At 40.1% G+C, this 21,305-nt stretch overlaps 1 protein-coding gene across 7 annotated transcripts in view; it reads left to right on the top strand.

Moving 5' to 3' along the window:
• The window catches only part of lrch1 (leucine-rich repeats and calponin homology (CH) domain containing 1), a 98,361-nt gene that overhangs the window by 36,332 nt on the left and 40,724 nt on the right, over window positions 1-21,305 (top strand). For all 7 annotated transcript variants that reach the window (XM_085134681.1, XM_085134683.1, XM_085134678.1 and 4 more), the window contains exons 3-6: window positions 6,505-6,631; window positions 8,565-8,670; window positions 14,875-15,011; window positions 15,474-15,604. In XM_085134681.1, coding sequence (XP_084990807.1) covers window positions 6,505-6,631; window positions 8,565-8,670; window positions 14,875-15,011; window positions 15,474-15,604 — 501 coding nt within the window. The remainder of the gene's footprint in view (window positions 1-6,504; window positions 6,632-8,564; window positions 8,671-14,874; window positions 15,012-15,473; window positions 15,605-21,305) is intronic.

The following is a 21,305-nucleotide window of genomic DNA, read 5'->3' as shown; positions in this document are numbered from 1 at the left end:
ATTTAAAATAAATGACAAATTAAAAAGGCATGAACATTTTTTGTATCGAAAAAATATCAAACCGTGACACCAAAGTATCAAACCAAACCGTGAATTTTGTGTATCGTTGCACCCCTACTAAAAACGTATAGTGTCATGCATCGGTTAAAACACTCGAATGCAGGTAAAAGACGCCCAGCTGTAAAAAATTCACACAAGTTGAGTTGCCCAAGATTAACAGAATTTACAGAAAATATTACATTTTTGTGATTTATATCGTTGTCAGGACGATAAATGTCTCATATCGGGATATGAGATTTTCGTCATATCGCACAGCCCTACCCTCTGTCATATGAGTCGTCACATGGGCGAAGGTGGTGTCAGTCGTTGTTTTTCTTTTGTTTGTTTTTTTTTAAAATTACCTCTAACAAGAAAGCCTCATTTCTGCTGTTCAATACCGAAGAAATATAAACTTTTTAAAATCATTCAAAACACTTAGCTGTGTCTCTAATTAAACTTCTGTAACTTTGCTCTGCTTCACGTCAGCAGCATCAGGTAATGTTCATATGTTGAGTCATGGTTTTCTTCAGTTTTTGATCTACTGCAAAATATTTTTAGGTTATCTGCTATAAAAAGCCAGGGAAGAAAAATCTTCATGTTTTTCTGTGTTTTATCCTCAGTTATTTTAACACAAAGGCATCTGCTGTGACGCTTGCACCTCTCACAAGTGTCAGCTTTGTTTTTATACATAGATATAAAAATATGGATATGTACTCATAAATGATCAGAATTATAATATTTCTGACTGTCTGAGTCAAAATTGAATAAAATCAGGACCTTGTGGATCGGAATCGAATCGAGTATAGAAATCAAAATCGATACCCAGCCTTAACGACCCTCCCAAGTTCCGAGGTATCTGGAGCATGGCATAAGGTTCAAACGGCTGTGAGACCTTTTTTTCCCTTTTTTTTTTAATGCCTTTTATTGACAAAATACATCGGAGTTTACATCAAAACACATACAAAGCATCCCTCAAAGCATCCCGCATCCCGCAAAATTTCAAAATTCCTGGTAGCCCTTTGGGCAGGCATTCTTCAGATTTTGGTAGCCCAAAATAAATTTAAGTAGCCCAAATAAAAAATAAGATATTTTTTTATTGTATAATATTGTAAATGAAACAAAACATAAATCAAAAAAATTGTTAAAACACAAATTACAACAACTGTATAAAAATTACAATCATCAACTCAAATATTTGGTTGTAATTGAACAGAAGTTTCTGTGAACTTGTAAGAACTCAGTCTGTGTCAGATTCTGAATCTGAAATTTCCACTGAAGTCACAGATGAGAAAATGCCACTTGACGTTGAGGGCATAGCATCTCCTTCATCAGCTTTCTCTTCCTGTGCATTGCTCTCCATTTCACCTCCATTAATTGTCACTCACCAATCAGTATTGCCGCTCTTTATACACAGTTTGTGCGATCGCGAAATGAAAGTGAAAGCAAAAAACAAGCACAAATTCAAACGCGATTTCAATACGTGACATATTGAAAGAGGCTCATCGATGCCAATGACATAATTACCCAGCTACGTTTGCGAAGGAATGCAAAAGCACTGACATATTTTTCCTTCCTATGATAGCCCGACGGGCAGGGATGAGATAGATTTTAGTAGCCTGACTGGAAAAATCGCTAGCGATTTTGTGAGCCCTGATATACATAAAAGATTCCAGGGAAGGTTGTCCAGTTGTTTTCATCCTCCTCAGATCAGCGACAGTGTTTTTAAAAACAACCTCACTATGAATTATTCTTTGTTCAATAACTACTTTAGCTCTTTTTTTCCAGAGTAGACCATACCTTACAGGTCTTATATTGTTATCAATGTCAAAACCCACAGTAGCCATTTTTTGTCTTATCTCTGTTCTTCTATAACAATGTAACATTAAATAAAGCAAAGTTTTGTCTTCATCACAGTGTAGCATGGGGACATTTCTTTGTGGTAACGTAACAGCCCTGCTCCACTGTACCACTCCTCTGACAGGAGGTCGCGCAACAGAGATAAGTCAAACAGTGTCTCACAGATTTTCAGAGATATTTTGTCATAGACATTTTACCTTTCCCCAGCCTATCATGTGACCTACTGAGGTCACCCGAGGCAAGAAGGGAACAGAGGTGGTGGCTTACAACACCAGCTCTCTGCCTCCTGCAATGCAGTCTTAACATTTCAACCACTTCAACCCCGACTCACACCTTACCTCAGGTGCAGAAAACAAGCTGTTTGCAGGTGTGTTGTGTAAGTTTGAAAGCTTTGTGCTTTGTTTTGAAGTTCCTGCAACTTGACATCATCCTGAAAGAATTGGAAGAAAGCAGTTTTCTTAAACCACACTTTTCCCACGCTGTCACACTCCCCCACCCTCTCCCATCATCATCTTGTTGTTTTTTGGGGTGTATGTCTCCCAGTACAATGCACAACATTACAAAGAGACTGTGAATACAGTTTGATTTTTTTAAATGTAACTTTTATTCTTACTTTGTTTTCTTTTCTTTCTTTTTTTTGCCGTTGCTCCAGTGCAGCCTTTGTAAAGCTACGACTTTAAAGTAAAAATTCTTGGAAAAGCCCATTAGTAGCAGTGTGGAACATTGTGCTGCTTTGCCAGTCATTGTGCTGTCACTGAGTACATTAGTAACTTAACGTAATAAAAAATGAACTGATGATATGATTTGAATGTCGATCTGCTCAGTAAACAACCAGACTGCAAAGACTGAAGTACCAGAAGTATGTCTGTGTTGACTATTTTTAAACACTGGAGCAAGTCTTGGTTGCAGAAAGGAAGTGTAATATCACATTTAGGCTTTAATACACACACAGACGAATAGGATGGACACTCTGCTTCCTCTCCAGGATATTTTTAGTGTCTTTAAAGTCCAGAAGCTCGCTGGCAAATCTGAAACACAGACCTCTGTGAGCGTTAATTTTTGTTTACTCATAAGTGCTTTTATTTTTTACAACTCAAGGAGCTTGTTAGTATGTTTCAAAAAGTAAGACTTGTTTGTGATTATGTATTTTTTCCTCCCTAAAATTTGAAAATGTCAGTTTTTGTAAAACATAACATTATAACATTATAACATTGTGATTATTTTGAGTGCCGTTAGTCCAGACCACAAATATGCATTCAAAAAGATTGACTTTGCTAGGGTGTTGAAAACAAATCCCAAATATGGACCACACAGCTGCAAATATTTTGTGTGCCCTCTTTCCTCACAATGTTTACAACATGTAAAAGGAGAACAGTCCTGCTAGTGGTGCTTTTCTTCAGTTGTCCTAGTTACGGGGAAAAATATCTGGTTTTATCCGGTCTTGAGTTTATATGAAATTAAAGGGAAAATATAGCTGATGATGTGCATCTGCCACATTGCATGTAATTCGTCGTTTAATTCATTTAAACATCCTAAACAATATAATATAGCTTTGTTCATTGTGTTACACATTTACATGTGAAACACAAATTTCACTGGATATTTTACAATCCTATAAAAAGCTAGGTAAATCATATTATTCAGGACCCATAGAAGCTCCATTAGAAGCAGTAACTTAAAGCAATTAAAGTTTTAGGAACTGAAGACGCTTCTTGGATGAAAGGTGAAAAGTCTTCAAGAAACTTCAAGAAGTTAAGTCTCTTTTCTTTCCAAGCTCCTTAGATAACTTAAAGTAATCATTTTTTGTCTCTCACATAGTTGCCCACTATTACTTTACATTTAGGTTGCAAACAGCTCCTTTAAGATTCTGCCAAAGTATTTTCCTTTGAAGGCCATGGCAACAGTTCTTTTCTTTTTCAAACATTCCTTTGTAGATTTGGTGATCTGGTGTTTTTGAGATCATTGTCCTTTTGCACAACCCATTTTTGCTGTCAGACAGATAGCCTCACATTTGACTAGGGCTGCTCAATTAATCGAATTTTCATCTCGATTACGATCTGGGCTTTCAACGATCATTAAAAATGACTGAGCCGATTATTAGCACCTCCCTCGTGCTTTACTCTCGCGCTGCTCCGTGTGGCAAATCGAGCGCACCTCTCTGCATTTCGAACTCGCCTCACAACAATTAAGAGGACCCGAGGGAAGCTCGGAAAGCTAAGCAGAAGTTATTTGGAGAGGAGAGTGACTGCCGTTGGTTGAAAAGAGAGTTAAAAAAAACCTTCAGTGGTGTGGAAACATTATGGGTTCGCGGAGTCAGACGTGGATCAAGTAGACATAGTGCGTAAACTTTGCTACGGTGTCATAGCTGCACCACAGAGCAACACTGCAAAGTTCACTAAACATAGATGTTTACATTTTTCATTTATTTCTTATATTGCAAACATTTGCACTGTTATCAGTATTTGCACACTATTTTATATTATTTTTTAAAGTCATTATTCAATACATTGTTATTGTTAAATAAATATCGTCAAATAATCAAGATCTCAATTTCAGTGAAAATAATCGTGATTATCATTTTTGCCATAATCGAGCAGCCCTACATTTGACTGCATAATAATTTAGTATAAAGATGAGTTTATGATCAGTGCAATAACTGTGAGGTGTCCAGATCCTGTGGATGCAAAACAAGCCCAAATCATCATGCCACCACCACCGTGCTAGACAGCTGGCATAAGGTATTTATGCCACTATGTTGTGTTTTATTTTCAGCAAAAGTGACACTGTGCATTGTGGCCAAACATCTCATTTCACTTTTGTCCTGTCTGTCCAAAGGACATTGTTACAGAGGTTTTGTGGTTTGTTCTAATGCAACTTTGTGAAGCTAGCTGTGCTGCCATGTTTTTCTTTTTGTTTGTTTGTTTGTTTTATTTAGAGGGAGAGGGGAGGGTCTTTGTCTAAGTATGCTGTCTTGAACTTTAACATTTAACATGCTAACTGAGGCCAGTAGAGTCTGAGATGTAGCTTTTAGGGTTTTGTTTCTCTGAAAATTGCATTGTCTGACCTTGGGGTGAATTTGCTGGGACATCCACTCATGGGACGATTGGGACATGTTGTTAATGCACACATGAAGGCTCCACACCAGCAAACTGCTAGCATTTCTGCTTTTATAGAGGTCCTGAAAGGTGCTGATGAGTCAAGTCTATTTGATCATCAGCACCTGGCTGCTGCTTAACCTCTTATTTCCTATAGAAGTAGTAAGGGTGGACCTAGGGTTGGACAGTAAGGGTAGCTCAGAGCACTACTGTGCCAACATATAGCTGCACAGAGCGACTCTAGATATTTAAGAGTATCTTCAAAGAGTGTGGATCTTATTTCTGGGTGGGTGGAATTAGTGTGTTTGGATTATTATTTGGAATCTGTTTCATTACTGAGATGTGCTCTGTTATACTATTACATACTATGCATATTTGAATTAATAGTTATTTGTGTAATTAACCTGTTCCATTAAAATATACTGTAGCTACTTGTACCACACCCAGTCTGCAGAGAGGATGTCAGGCTGTTCCACCTCTGGAGCTTTTGCAACATCATAGTATTAAAGTGTAACTTTTTGTTCTTCAGTGTCGGAGTACGTGTGGGGACAGCTGCATAAACTCATTTATACTGTATGTTTCCTGATTGCTATTTTCAGAACCCCGAGTCAGACGGGGTTTCGCAGTCTTGTGGTGAAAATGCGTGCGTGTGTGCGTGTGTGTGTGTGTGTGTGACTAATGAAGGACGGCTTCAAAAGGAGGAGCGGCATCTGTTGTATTTTTTGGGATTTCCTGGAAATTTCATATACTGTATTGCCTTCCCTGTAGCTGGCCTTCCAGCTTGGACACTACAGATTTTATTAGACACGTGTAATCTGTTATTTGCACTAGATGGGACAACTCCCTTCAGGTCAGTCAGGCACCCACAGTGTAGAGCATGAGTACAATACCCCTGCTAGCTTTGGTCTGGTAAAAGTTGAGTAAAGTTAATCCAAAAGTGGTCCTGTTTAGAAAAGAGAGATGAAGGTAAAAAAAAAAAAAAAAAAGACCCTAAGACAATAGACTGTTGCCCATCCATAGCGTAACTTCCTCTGTACAGCGTTTCCTGCAGTGTGTCTCCTCTAGTAAAAATAGTAAAAAGACATCTTTGTTTTCATATTTGTGTGTGTGTGTGTGTGTGGTAAAAAGGAAACATTGCTGTGACATGTTTATTTCTTCCTGAGGTTGCTGTAAGGTGCAAACGGCAACATAAACAGACTCGGGAGTGAGGAATTCTTCCCTGCATTCATCGTTAACTCTCCATCTGAAATCTTAATAACGCGCTGAATGATTTGGTGGTAAAATATTCATGTAGCTCTTCTCCCTTTCAGTCACATCCCACTGGGCCGTGTGGAACATAAATGTTTAGAAACAAAGTTATAATTGCGTCATGATCAGCTTATCAGCTTATAGTTCACCTGTAGTCCAATGTAAAAGGAATGGCTTTTACTGTTTTTATTCTTTTTTTATTATAAAGAAAAAAACCACATGAGCACGAGTGATCCCCTCGACTGAATGATGTTTGTGTTTGCAGTCGTAACCAGCTGGGCTCCCTGCCGGCCTGCCTGTGTGGTTTACCTCTGAGAGTCCTCAACGCCAGCAACAACAAGCTGGTCAGCCTGCCCGAGACCATTGGACAACTGCAGAGCCTCATGGAGCTGGTAAGGCTGTTTTACCACTTGTGTCACTGTGTTGGTTTATTCCTGTGGCACTCAGGAGTGAGTAATAATATTTCTATTTTTTTGTTTCTTTGTCTGTATGTGAATATCTTATGCTCCAGTTGTGCTGCTCACTGCTTTTATCCCAGTCTGGAGAGGATTTATGGCTTATGTTTTTAGCCCTTCTTCAGTAAGCTTTATGTGTCACATGAAATTTAGGGACATACGTCGTCACTCTCTTTTTATATTTCCTTGGCTCATTCTGATCTTTCAGAAGAAAAGATACAAATCAGATCAGATCGTCGATTCTGTGCCCCCGAGTAGTGCCCACTCAGGGTCAGAGAGGAGTTTAAGTATCTCGGGGTCTTGTTCACAACTGAGGGGAGAGCAGAGCAGGAGATCGACAGATGGATTGGGACATTGGCTGCAGATGCTGTACTGTTCTGTTGTGGTGAGGAGAACTGAAGCTGTTGATTTACCAGTTGATCTACGTCCCTACCCTCACCTACAGTCACAAGCTCGGAGTAGTGAATGAAAGAACGAGATCATGGATACAGGCAGCAAAATCTGAAGGGTTGCTGGGCTGTCTGTTAGAGAAAGGCTGAGGAGTTCATTTATTCGTGAGTGGCTCCGAGTAGAGTCGCTACTCCACACATCAAAACAAGCCAGCTGACGTGGTTCATGGATCTGACTAGGATGCCTCCTAGGTTGAGGCCCTGGGGTAGAACCAGGACATGATGGAGAGATTATATCTCTCTGTTGTTCTCCCTGACAAGCTGGAGAGAGGGAGGTTTTGCCTTCTCTGCTTAGAGTGCTGCTCCCTGACCCTGCCTTGGATAAGCAGAAGAAATGAAATCGAATTTTCTTCTTAAACTCATAATAAGACATTTATTTTTTACTTTTTCCTCCACAACAGCATCTCTTATTCTAAATCAAACAAGTCTCACAATAAAGTGCTGTATAATATATACAACTGATAGTGATCTGCGGGATATTTCACTTTATCCAGTGGTGGTGGTGTGCTGTGATTAGCTCATTCACAATGTGCGTGATGCTGACCGACCTGATCTGATTGGGTCAAACTTGTGAATTTTTACAAGGACTGACAGAGCTGTGCAAACAAGGAATCAGCAGATGGCAGCACTGGCAGATTGCTGCCTATGGTGTTAGCATTGTGATGAGGAAGATGTTTTCATGACCCATTACACTGTCCGTTTTGTTTCAGAGGAGAGTCAGTATGCCACAATGATGCTGTTTTAGCTCTTTACATGGAATATTGCTGGCAGGCAAAACAATCACATTGCTTGTTAGCACTCCTGTGCAGGGAGCAGAGGCTAATGAGAATGACAGAGTCCTCATCCTGGTCTAGTTCTGGTCAGCAGCAGGACAATCGAGGCACATCATCACTTTAAGTCTTTTTAGGGTGAAAATGAAATAAGCTAAAGTGTCGTGAGCCAAGCCTGACTCTAAACTAAAGCCCCGCCCACATATAAAGTGATTAGCTCATCGCACATTGTCTCTTCTAATTGATTCCCACTCCTTCATATGTCAGTCAGAAGTGTCCTTCACTTCAGCTAAAAGCAGCTACTGTCTGCTCAAACAAATCTGAGATAACTCAGAACCTGGAAGCTTCCCATTGCTTACTGTTATTTCACTTCTTGTCAGTATGAGTTTAATTCTCTGTGCTCAGGCAACTACATCACTGCTCTCACCTCTTCTTTATACTTGGACTCTGTATATGTGTGTGATATGGTTTTAAAGTCTTATTGCTTATTAACTTTCCAGCAGCGTCCTCTCAGCATGAAAACCCAGCTCGACTTTGCACCATCTGCTCAGCTGTGATGTGTGCTCCCGTGCTGCCGAGAGCATTTCAAACAATTACTAATCATAAATATTAACCGCTCACTCCCCTCGTTTCTGTTTTTGTCCTCTGCAGGACATCAGCTGCAACGAGATCACAGCTCTTCCTCGTCACATCGGCAGACTCAAAGCTCTGCGCGAGCTAAACGTGCGCCGAAACCTTCTCTGTGTCCTGCCAGAAGGTGAGTGCCTTTTTTTCCCCCCAGTATAAGGCAAATTGCAGTGTCCTGTCTTTCTTGATGACTTTCAGAAAGTGAAGGCTTTCAGCTGTCTGTGTCCTAAAGACTGGTGAATTTTGGTTGGAAATCTTTGTGTTGACTTTAGGTGTGTAATTAAGGTGATTTATGTTCCCTTTAGGCAGCGTTTAAGCCTTTTAATTTCACTTTTCTTTTGATCCCACCTTACCTCTGCACCTTACAGAAGCCTATTGTGCACTCCGTGCTGTGACTCGAGGATCGGAAAGTCAAGTCTCATTTAGAGTGAAACTCAGAAATGGAATAATCTCTTCCATATGCAAGACTGGGAGGTGCATCTGAGACCACAGAGTCCTCTGCATGTACTGCCACACCCATCCTTGGGCCTAAAAATATACTTAACCCTCAGTGTGACCAAGGAGCGACCTCCAGCCCAAAAGGTCTGAAATAAGTCATTGACACAGAGATGAGCAACAGACACAAAGGTCTGGTGCTCATCTAGTGAGACAACGCCCAGTCTGACTAACTGATAGGCTGGAGAGAGACTGGCTTTTACATGGCGGGCAGCCATTTATAAACACCAGAACAACTCTGGATCTGCATGTAAGGCCAGTATCAGTACCCAAATACAATCTGACTACAGTATTTTTTTTAAGTTAGGGCCTGAGCTTATAGCTGTTTTAGTTATTAATGGGTCTGTTGATCTTTTTTTCTGTTTTGTAGTCAATATAGTCAAGATATTACAAAAAAAATAAATTTCTGTCTTCATTGTCAGTTGTCCAGCATGTGGATAGTCTGATAAACAGAGTAGAGACATGGAGTCAGGCCAGCAGATAGTTGATCAGAATGATAAACAACAGCAACTCCAATCGCTTTATTCAGCCGGTTTGGATTTGTGGCTCCAGTTTCCTGAATTGTTACATTTCCCCATCCACTCACCTTTATGACCATCTCCTGGATTGATTGATGAGCTTTGAACTGGTTCAGAAGCTTAGTACCACGGTGCTGGGGGGAGGGGGGCTTCAAACAGGCAGACTGGACGGCAGCCCCGACAAAGGGAGGGATGTTGTTTTTGATTTAATATCTGTTGAACTTGTGCAGCTCTGGAGAGTCCCTGAGATAAGACCACCATGACTGCTGAGGGCTTTTTAAAGGTCGGCCAAGCTCAGGGTGGCAATAGCATGAAGTCAGAGAGTCAGACTCTAACTAGAAGATCAGAGCTGGTAGGAAAAATGATCTTTAAAGCCAGAATTATCATGGCAGCAGCTTTGGTTAGCAGCATAATGCATCAAGGCTGCAATGGAGCAGACTGGTGTCGTCAATCCTTTATACATTTCATATTCCTTCCAGTGACATCAGAGGAGGCTTCTGCAAGTTTGTACCTCAATAAGTAATAAGTCATCTAATAATGCTATTAGCAGCTATTTATCAACACAGTTTGTACAACAGTATGTCAAACCCAGAAAGAAGAAAACATGGATGGTCTTGTAAAAATTTAGTAATTTAGTTATAAAAAAAAATCTGCATTGTGAAAAGAACTACGAGCCATGTCCGAAATCTTCATCTAGTCTCTAGCCTGAGTGACTCAGGCCCGAAGTGTAACATCTAAAGTAAATCAGCAGTTATCGTGTTTTATTTCAGGCACGGCTACTTTGCAGATTTCTCATCAGACAGCCGCAGTTCACTAAGACCAGGAAAATGGTTCATATCAGCCCAGCTCTCAGATCTCCAGACCTGTGAGGTGGTGTGCAACAGTCAGATTCGATGCTGTGCATATCTGAACATATGTGAACAGACTGCTAGATAACCTGAAGCCTCAGTTCTTTTAAAGTTTTCTGTTTATTGTTCCTTTAAAAAAGATTTAGGAGTAATTTGCAAGTGAACTATAATTCAGAATATCCTGTTTTTGTATACCGTTGCAGGTTAAAAACTTAGTATATTTTGTTTATATTTCAGCACAAGATCTAGAACCTCAGATTTTGACTCCAGTACTACGAGTAGATGAAGGGAACGCAGTGAAAAGAGAATTTGTAGTTTGTACCTTTCATAGGAATTGTCTCTCCTGCTGTCATGATTGGCCTGCTACTGTTGTTTTGGTTTTAAAGTCAGATGGTTTTATAATAAAATTGTTAGAGCACTATAGATGAAATTTACACATTTGTCCTGAGTGACCTCAAGGCATAAGGGAACATATGTTTATGCATGCATTTAATCGAGTGCTGTATAGAGAAAATTTTTATCCAGTAACCAGAGGAATGCTTTCTGGTGTCACCGCTCACACCATCACATGTGCTTAGCTGACATTATTACCGCCTACACGTCGTTTTAATTATGAGAAACTGTCTAAAACTCTGTAATGATCATGCTGTCAAAATTGATGGGTTCCTGAGCTGCGCATCATTAGCAGTCTGCAGGATATGGTTCCCCCATTGGTTTCTGCCCACAAACCCAAACAACCGTCTGAGGATCTGTAAACACACACATACACTCACATAGAGAATTTCTTTTGGACGTCTTACACAGGGAAAGAAGACAAAATAAGAACAATGCCTTTGGTGGACCAGGAGTCCGGAAAGTTTATACATTTCTTGTATATGACTGTTTGCCAGTCTAGGTAAATGCAGCATTAAAAACCTTCACAGTTGATCCTCAGCTAAAAGGTTTCAAAGAAAGGTTAATTATATAACTGCAAAGACTTAGAAAAGATAGAGAGATAAATTGTTTCACAGTGAGAAATATAATTCCTTTTTAAAATTTAGATGAGCTTACAGTGACTCTGGTAATAAATTCCAAATCACGTAATATTAGGGAGACCCAAGCAGCTGGGAAAAAACAGGCATTGGATAACATTAGCAAGCTAGTAGTCTGAGTGCAGTTCAGGGAGAGTTTTAGATCTGTGTTAACCTTTTGAAAAAATGATTCTGTGTTTCTCTGTTTCCCATTTTTATGCTGTGTTCAAAGAAACAGTTTGATATTTTGAAAAATGCATTTGTTCCCTTTCATTCATTGCAATTCTCGCTTTTTAAAAAATTACATTTTAAATTGACTAATTGTAGATTTAGGCACAATGGGGCGACCGTGGCTCAGGGGGTTGGGAACCGCATCTGTAACCGGAAGGTTGCTGGTTCGATCCCTGGGCTCTCTGTCCTGGTCGTTGGGCAAGACACTTCACCTACCGCCTACTGGTGTGGGCCAGAAGGGCCGATGGCGCGATATGGCAGCCTCGCTTCTGTCAGTCTGCCCCAGGGCAGCTGTGGCTACAACTGTAGCTTGCCTCCACCAGTGTGTGAATGCGAGAGTGAATGAATAGTGGTATTGTAAAGCGCTTTGGGTGCCTTGAAAAGCGCTATATAAATCCAATCCATTATTATTATTATTACAAAGACCTCAATAACTGAGCTAAATATCATTAGCTCAGTTAATGTCAACTGCACTCAGTGAGTACAGTTGAAGTGAGCTTCAAGGTCTCCTAGGTTCCTGTTGTTATAATAAGGTTGGGAACTTGGAAGCTAGCTTCAAGGTTGAGTTTATGGGCATAAATGACCATGCCCATAAACTGAACAGTAGAGTGCTTACAGCAAGGCAAGGCAAGGCAAGGCAAGTTTATTTGTATAGCACAATTCAACAACAAGGTGATTCAAAGTGCTTTACAGAGACATTAGAAACAAAAACAAATAAAAAGCATGATTTAAAATTGATTAAAACAAGCAAACAAACTAACTAATTAACAAACAAACAAACAAACAAAACAGTATATAAAATCAAAACAGATAAAATCAGAACAGTAGATAAAATCAGTAATTAAAATGTGAGTTTTGAAATTTAAGCCTAAGTGTGGATTTGGTGCTTTATTCAAATGCAGCTGAGAACAGGTGAGTCTTCAACCTGGATTTAAATAAACTGAGTGTTTCAGCTGATCGGAGGCTTTCTGGGAGTTTGTTCCAGATATAAGGAGCATAAAAGCTGAATGCGGCTTCTCCGTGTCTGGTTCTGACTCTGGGAACTGATAAAAGACTGGATCCAGATGACCTGAGGGATCTGGAAGGTTCATACTGGGTCAGGAGGTCACTGATGTATTTTGGTCCTAAACCATTCAGAGCTTTATAGACCAGCATCCGAACTTTAAAGTCTATCCTCTGACGGACAGGCAGCCAGTGTAAAGACCTCAGAGCTGGACTGATGTGGTCCACTTTTTTGGTCTTAGTGAGGACTCGAGCAGCAGAGTTCTGAATGAGCTGTAGTTGTCTGACTGATTTTTTAGGTAGACCTGTAAAGATGCTGTTACAGTAATCAAGCCTACTAAAGATGAATGCATGGACTAGTTTTTCCAGGTCCTGTTGAGACATCAGATCTTTTATCCTTGATATATTCTTGAGGTGATAGTAAGCTGATTTTGTTATTGTCTTGATGTGTTTTTCTAAGTTTAGGTCTGCATCCAAAAAGCAGTCAAAAATGAAATCCCATACTTGTACACTTCTTTAGGACTGGAAGTGTTTTTGCAACCACAGCTATTGCAATCTAATGCCATACAAATAAGGCATGCAGGTTTAAGGCACCTCAGCATTGGCTTCATTTATCTGCCCACAGAAGTCTATGGTACCACCATAAGGGGGGGGGGGTTATGTCCAGTTGGATCTCATGGTAGCAGTGTTGTATCACTGTTCCAGTGTAAAACCCAATACCGTGGGAAGAAATACAGAAATACATAGAGAAATGTACTGTGTTTAGTTTAAAAGCTGGTTCCAAAGCTTGCTGCAACCTGGAATCTGTAATCAAGCGTGTGGTCAACCTCTTCATCTAACTTGTTAACATATTGGGTACTCTGTGAAGGTGTGCACGCTTGTATATTGACTCTACATAACTCTACATAAAACAGGCACTTTTGTTAAATTACAGCTTAGTCACTCCAGTAAAACGCTGTGTAAGAGGTGTTCCAGGTTTTCCAGGTTATTTTGGATTTAATGAGGAATAAAGTTCACATAAGGAGAAACAGTTTGACTCTGGGCTGCTAACAATTACAAACCTAGTCTGAACATAACAACAAGAGCTGCATTGTGTTATCTGGTGGGAAACATGTTGGTGGTTTTACCCATGTGAGAGTGTAAGTGTGTGTAGTCTACTTGAGATCAACTAAATCAGCAGCGCGCGAGGGGGGGTTCACTGTCACTAAACAAACTGCTGGTGTCGGTCTATTTTAAAATCAGGTTGTGTGTGTGCTGAAGCCTCTTAGTGTAGTGTTATGGAAAACACCTGAATATCTGTAATTCTATGCAAATCACTGAAGCGTGTGCATGTCAGCAGAAACTAGATAATGCATGTTTTCCCGTGTCCCACACCTGACTGGGCAGGTGGTATGGTCTATGCAGCTGATGCAGGAGAGCGGGCCTCTTGCTCTGACCATTTCATATTTAATAAATGCCACTTTTTCAATATTCCTGCCCAAATATGTTGTTCTTTAGCATCTATTTTAAGAATTCCTGGTTCAAAATAACAAGAATTCACTCGTTTCAGCCTGGTTAAGGTTGCAGGTTGATGCAATTTTTCTCATCGGTGCCATCAGAGAGAGGTCTAAGCAGTCCAAAAATAATTCTGCAGCAAGAAAATTCACGAAGATCTATCTTCAGACGCAAGAAAAGAACAAAGTGTTCTGGCAGAGATCATCCGACATCCACAGATCTCACCACCATGGAGTCAGTCTGGATTACATGAAAACAGAAGACACTGAGACGCGCCTAAGTTCTCCAAAAGTGATTTTCCACTCGCTGTTCCAGGAACATTAATTCCCCCCCCCTGAAAAAACGAATGTTCTGGAACTTTCCGGGGAGTGAAAGTTCATCCAGCACATTGTTATTAGCATTTTCACAGCAGGGGTCTTGGGAAGATTAAATCCATTAGTTTGCTGGCATTTCAAAGGTGCAGTTTGTCTCAAATTTTGAGTGTTGTCCTCTGCAAAAATCAACCAAAAGGGTCAGACTTTAAACCTCCTGGGCATCTCCATTCGAGTTATTGTTGGGCAGAAAGTAAAAGGAAAACAAACATGGTTTGGGTAAAAAAAAAAAAAACTAACCCTGAAGTTTTCTACTGAGATATAAGAGATATAATCCCCTTATGTGTTGACAAATCTGCTCGCTCTGAAAGAGCAGATAACCAGAGCTGTTTGCCTGATGTTTGTGCGTTTGTGTCTTCCTACAGACTTGGCTGATCTTCCTCTGGTGAAGTTCGATTTCTCCTGTAACAAAGTGTCCACCATCCCAGTGTGTTACAGGAAGATGAAACAGCTCCAGACTCTCCAGTTAGAAAACAATCCACTGCAGAGTCCACCCGCACAGGTACATAGACAAACACACACAAACTTTTGTCTTAATGTACTTTATATCTTCCACTATTCTTTGTGTCTGAGTCATGATTCGACATAAATTCTTGGTGCACATCTCTGAAAATTTAGCCTACTTTATTTTCTTTAGATACCATCCTAATATAAGAAACAGACATTCATAATAAATTATATTTTTAAATGTATCATTTCAGCTTAATGTTCCTGCACAGGGCTATTATCTGGCCATTACGGCAATCATCATAATCATAGCAGCAGAGCAGCAGTATTGCAATAGGTAGTATAAAGCTATGTACCTGCTTTTGGAAATGTTAAGCACGAGCAGCTGCAAGAGCTAAAAAAAAAGACAAGTGACTCAGCAGTCTTTGTGAATAAAGGCTGAAATGATGTAGAAAACAAAGCAAAGCTGGACTTTTACTTGATGCTGATTTGAGTCCTTTTTCCTCCCATTATTCAGATCTGTATAAAGGGCAAAGTTCACATATTCAAGTATCTGAGTATTGAGGCGTGTCGCAGCGAGAAGATGCCTGACTCTCTCTACCTGCCTGTCATGGGACGAATCAACTTATCAAGGCCCACCACTGGCAGGTCAGTTACCGTGGTATCACACAGCTGGGGGGATTATCTTCTCTTCATTATCAGCATCTGCTGTTGTAGTGCAGTTAGACTGTACGTCTTTGACAACGTTCTGGTGTCGACATGTCAATTCTTTATCATTAAAGTGAATAGGATTGCTAGCGGTTATGTAGCAATGCAATTTTTGTTGTTGTTTTTTCATTAATGGTGTTCTGGGTGAAAATAACAGAGCAAGATGTTGAGTCTATTTTGACTTGTGATGGCAGTGTTGTCTCATTGTTCCAGTACCTAAAACCAGACACAGTGATAGAACTGCATCTGTTTGGGTTCTTGTCTAAGTAGCATGAAGATACTGCAGCTGGTGATGGTTTTAGTTTCAAAGCTAAATGATGGGTTTCAAAATTAGTATGGGATGTAACCTGCAAGAATTCAGCGACTTAATAGTTTTCTTCCCCCTCCCAAAGTGTATAAGCCGAGCTACAGTGGCTGCTGCAGGACAAACGTGCTTTAGTCAGCAAAAGAGCCATAGTGGCCACGGCTGGCCAGCATGTGTCTGCTATTAATTGTGTAAAAAAGACATTTTTATATTTTCTAATATTTGAATAATAGCAACATGTAACAATAAATCAAAAAAAAAAAAATACATTTAAAAATAAATAAAAAGTGATGTGTGTCCACTAAATATTTGCAGGGTTTCGTTTTTTTTTCCTTGAGTCACCTCAAAAAAATGTGGTTAGGCTCAGTCTGCAGTTTACCTCAGCTGTCAATGCTGCGTGAGAAGTATCCGCTTCTATTTACTATGCAGGAGACTGTAAAACTTTGTGAAAGGGGTCTGATGAGTCAGTAAAGCTCACTTCTCTGTGATCACAGTGATATTGGTGTGAGTCTTTGAGCATATCCTGAACTTTTCTGTCAGTATGCGTTGCATGGTGTTGGTGAAAATTTAATTAAAGCGAGGCTAACATTGTTGGACTCCGAGGCTTAGCAAATAAACTCTTTTACGATGTGAGAATATAAAAACTGTTTATCAGAGGGAAAGTGTTATTTCTTGGACACTTGATTCTGGCATTAGTAGGTGTAACGTTAGCTTAAAGCGATTGTTGTGTAGCCAGCTTGTTCTTAGCTTTAAGGTTAGGAAGGAGAGGATGGACTTTGATCTGGATCTATTCAATTCAATTCAATTTTATTTATATAGCGCCAAATCACAACAAATGTCGCCTCAAGGCGCTTCATAGATACAGAGAAAAGCCCAACAATCATATGACCCCCTATGAGCAAGCACTTTGGCGACAGTGGAAAGGAAAAACTCCCTTTTAACAGGAAGAAACCTCCGGCAGAACCAGGCTCAGGGAGGGGCGGCCATCTGCTGCGACCGGTTGGGGTGAGAGAAGGAAGACAGGATAAAGACATGCTGTGGAAGAGAGACAGAGATTAATAACAGATACGATTCAATACAGAGAGGTCAGTTAATACATAGTGAGTGAGAAAGGTGACTGGAAAGGAAAAACTCAATGCATCATGGGAATCCCCCGGCAGCCTACATCTATTGCAGCATAACTAAGGGAGGATTCAGGGTCACCTGGTCCAGCCCTAACTATATGCTTTAGCAAAAAGGAAGGTTTTAAGCCTAATCTTAAAAGTAGAGATAGTGTCTGTCTCCTGAATCCAAACTGGAAGCTGGTTCCACAGAAGAGGGGCCTGAAAACTGAAGGCTCTCCCTCCCATTCTACTTTTAAATACTCTAGGAACAACAAGTAGGCCTGCAGAGCGAGAGCGAAGTGCTCTAATAGGGTGATATGGTACTACAAGGTCATTAAGATAAGATGGGGCCTGATTATTTAAGACCTTGTATGTGAGGAGCAGGATTTTGAATTCAATGCCTCTTTCCTTCGTGGTTTTGCTCCGTTGGTAAAACACAGGTATGTTCTTTTATATCTTGAGTCTGAAGGTGGTGACACAAAATAAAATTTGTCTACGAGTTCTCTTCTCCTTTGATGTACTAAGTTTATGAGAATGCATCATTTTGTCCTAAGAAATAATTACACACTAATTAATTTATATTAATGATTACAACATTTGTTTGATTAAGTGGCCTCAAAGAAATGACTGACTGTACCTTTAACCTGAACAAAGGTTTCTTTCAGTTTTGTTAACCTGACAAAGAGAAAGTATACTATATATAACTACTGACATGGCACAATTGAATAGAATAATCTTTTAATTGTCCCTCAGGGGAAATTTGGGTGTAACAGCAGCAAGAAAAAGCTATAATTTGACTCAGTCGTAAAATCATAAACTTTTGAAGCTTTTTCTGTTTTTTGGTTCACATCTGAACTGTATTCCCAGTCCTGGAAATAAAATCAGTTTTATCGAGTATCAGTGTGCAGGATACATCCACATCCCACTCCATCATTTATTTCTAGAAAAGTTTAGGACATATGAGAAAACTAGCAAACAGAGAAAACATTTGAGACATTTGTTTCAAATTTTTGTGACTTTCAGGTTATTTATGAATGCTGTAAGTTGTTTTAAGCTTTGGACTGCCAAGATAGTTGCCAGAAGCACATTACATCACCCCAGGGCCATTATTTTGTATGGTTTTAACAACATTACACGTAGACAGAAACTGTCTGTGATCTGAGCTTGCTCAGTTTCTCAGCCTGTAGCCAAATCCTCCATTAGTCAGCTGAAACTGATCCTTTCTCTGGCTCCCAGCTGGGTAGCAGTGACAGACTGCCATCATACTGAAAAGTTTGTCCAAAATCTCATCACCGGTGTGTGAGATGTTCTCTGTGACTGATGAATAAAGGAATGGGGAGTAAATACAGGAAGAAAACATTTAAGTAGACAAAGGAATGAAAGACTACAATCCTTGAATGATGACACCTAGTAAGGACATAACAAAAAAAGACTGCACATATCTGAGGGACAAAAGAAAGACTTGTTGAAGCAGTCAGAGAAATGGGTTGATGGACTGGAAGTGATACAAAGAAAAAGAAGTGAGCTAAACAGAGTGAATAACAATACAAAAGGAAGCAATGTAAAAAGAAAAAAATTGACAGATGAAACAATGGTAGGAATACAAACTAACAAACAAACAACCCCTGCAGTGCTGGCCACCTATATACAGCCAAATCTTTTGCACAGTGCTACTAATACTCATGGCAGCTCAGGAACAAGCTCTGAGCACAAGATCCATATTACACCAGGTAAGACCTCAGGTGCAGGCTGTGTAAAGATGCCCCTGAGACAATCCAGCACATAACAGCAGGTTGCAGCATGCTATCAGGCAGAACATACATAGAACGCCATAACCAAGTGGCCAGCATAGTATACAGAAACATCTGTGCCAAGTATGGCCTGGAGAGCTCGAGGTCAAAATGGGAGATGCTCCCTAGGGTGGTCGAAAAATGACCAAGCTAAGATCCTGTGGGACTTGCAGATACAGAAGGGCAAAATGGTGATGGCTAACCAACCGGACATAGTAGTGGTGGACAAGCAGAGGAAGACAGCTGTAGTGATAGCTGTAGAAGATGTGGAGGATGAAGGTAACGGTGGTCCCAGCGGTAATCATAGCACTAGGTGGGGTGACTCCCAAACTAGGCGAGTGGCTCCAGCAGGTCCCGGGAACAACATCTGAGATCTCTGTCCAGAAGAGTGCAGTCCTAGGAACACCAAAGATACTGGACCCTCAAGCTGCCAGGCCTCTGGCAGAGGACAGTTTTGCCTGGTTATGCAAATTAGCGTTAAGGCCTTTACACACAGTTTCGAACTTATATAGAGAGAAAATTCATCTTTTGAAAAAATGCAATGTGGAAAAAATGAAGTTGACATCAAGCGATGATGAGCTGGTCCTGATGTTTCTAAACAAGAAAAGGAAGAAACAGAGATTCTGGGTTCATCCGGTTCTCACGGGGCAGCAGCAGCAAGGAGAATTTCATGGTTTGATCCATGAAATTCATACATATTTTAGGATGTTGGAGGCACAGTTTGAACTCTTGTTGGCAGAGTAGGGAACAACATCTGAGGAGGCAGAGAAATCATGTCAGACAGCCGATTGCCCCGGAATCTAGCTGTGTGTCTGAGGTAAAACTGTATTATGAAACTGGAACAGTACTCACATCTACAGAGTACAGCATAGAATAAATTTATGTCATTTCAGCCATCCTCCAATCCAAAGTCGGGGGATTACCAAAAGCTTTAGGATTAAGGACTTCTAGTTTGTCTAACCCAAGCGATGTAATGTCAAAAAGTGAAGGAATAAAGAATAAAATATTTAAAAAGCTGGTGGGCATATAGAGTCCATACATATAAAACGCCAGAACAGAAACCAGACTGACAAACTACAGCACTGCAACAGGTCGACTTTCTCTTTCTCTGACGGTTAGTCATTTTCAGATTGGTTTTAAGCTCATCATTTGTTGCAGCTGTCATGCTTTGCTGTTTGGCAGATTTTTCCCCCATTTTATTTCTGCTGTAAAGACGTTGGGAAAAGCTGTAAACTCTCTAATGCCATCAAGTTGAGGATTCTGACTTGTCTGTCTATGGGAATTAATTTGGTTTTGGAACCACCTAAAGTGGCCACTCCAGAAATAACTACCGTATATTTCGGACCGTATAAAAGGCGCACCAGATTATAAGGGGTAATAAGCAAAACAAAACAGTCAGATAAGTCGAACTTTACTCCTCTCATTCTTCTTGCATTGATTCATTAATGTTGAATTCTCTCGCAGCTGCTCTTTTCCCATGATGTTGCAGTATATTAATGACTAATCTGGTATTGTGGATGGATTTTCTCAGTTGTTCTTCTAACTGAAGTTTGGTCCGTTTGTAGCATCCTGCCATGTGATTGCTTTTGTCCCTAACCATCAGGAACCCTCACGTTAACTTTTATCGAGTGGAAAAAAGTTAGCGTTCATCCTCCAGCTTCACTGTGCTAATGTTATGCTAACATAGCTGTGTCGCTAGTGATCACATAGCACATCATTATGTACCAGCTAGCCCAACTTCAGTAACCCTACAAAAGTCACTGCTGTTTAGTTTTCTGTCTTTATTCATGTTGGAAGTGACAGCAGAGCTGTACACTTTAATTTTTTCAGAAATCTCTCAGTCAGAACATGCTATATCATGTTTAGGTGGAAACTAGCGAGCGAACTTCCTGCTAACTTTTAACTCCGTTAAGTTTAATAAATTCTATTTTCATGGATGATTGGATGTTTTAACTTAATTGTTATACCTGGTAAAACAGCAACACTGATCATTTTATTAAAGATGAAAGAATTTTGAATTTTGTTTTTAACTCTCATTGATGCTGCAGTGTTCATTTAACTTTGGGACCTGAAGTAGACAGAGTTTAGGACCCAGATTACTCCGCGAGGCTCCTGACTACGGTAGCCGTAATGCTTCGACAATTCATAAGCTTCATAGCTTACCGAAGTAATACTAAAACATTTCTTGGCAGATTTTTGAGCGCTGTGTACTACATAAAATCAGTTTGAGGTCAGTAGGCACAACCAGAATTCATACATAAGGCGCACTGTCGATTTTTGAGAATATTAAAGTCAGTTAACCCCCCCCCCCCCCCCCCCCCCAAACCCAGTAAGTTGCTTATTGGTTTATACATTAATATGTCAGTTTTTGGCTCCACATATTTTCAATTAATACCAGCAAACAGCACCGTCTGCTGATTGGCATTCCATCAATAATCGATCGC

This window comes from Neolamprologus multifasciatus, chromosome 16 (genome assembly GCF_963576455.1).
Source record: "Neolamprologus multifasciatus chromosome 16, fNeoMul1.2, whole genome shotgun sequence".
NCBI lineage: Eukaryota > Metazoa > Chordata > Actinopteri > Cichliformes > Cichlidae > Neolamprologus > Neolamprologus multifasciatus.
Note: the sequence above shows the minus strand (reverse complement) of the source record. Positions and strands in the feature narration are given on the sequence as shown.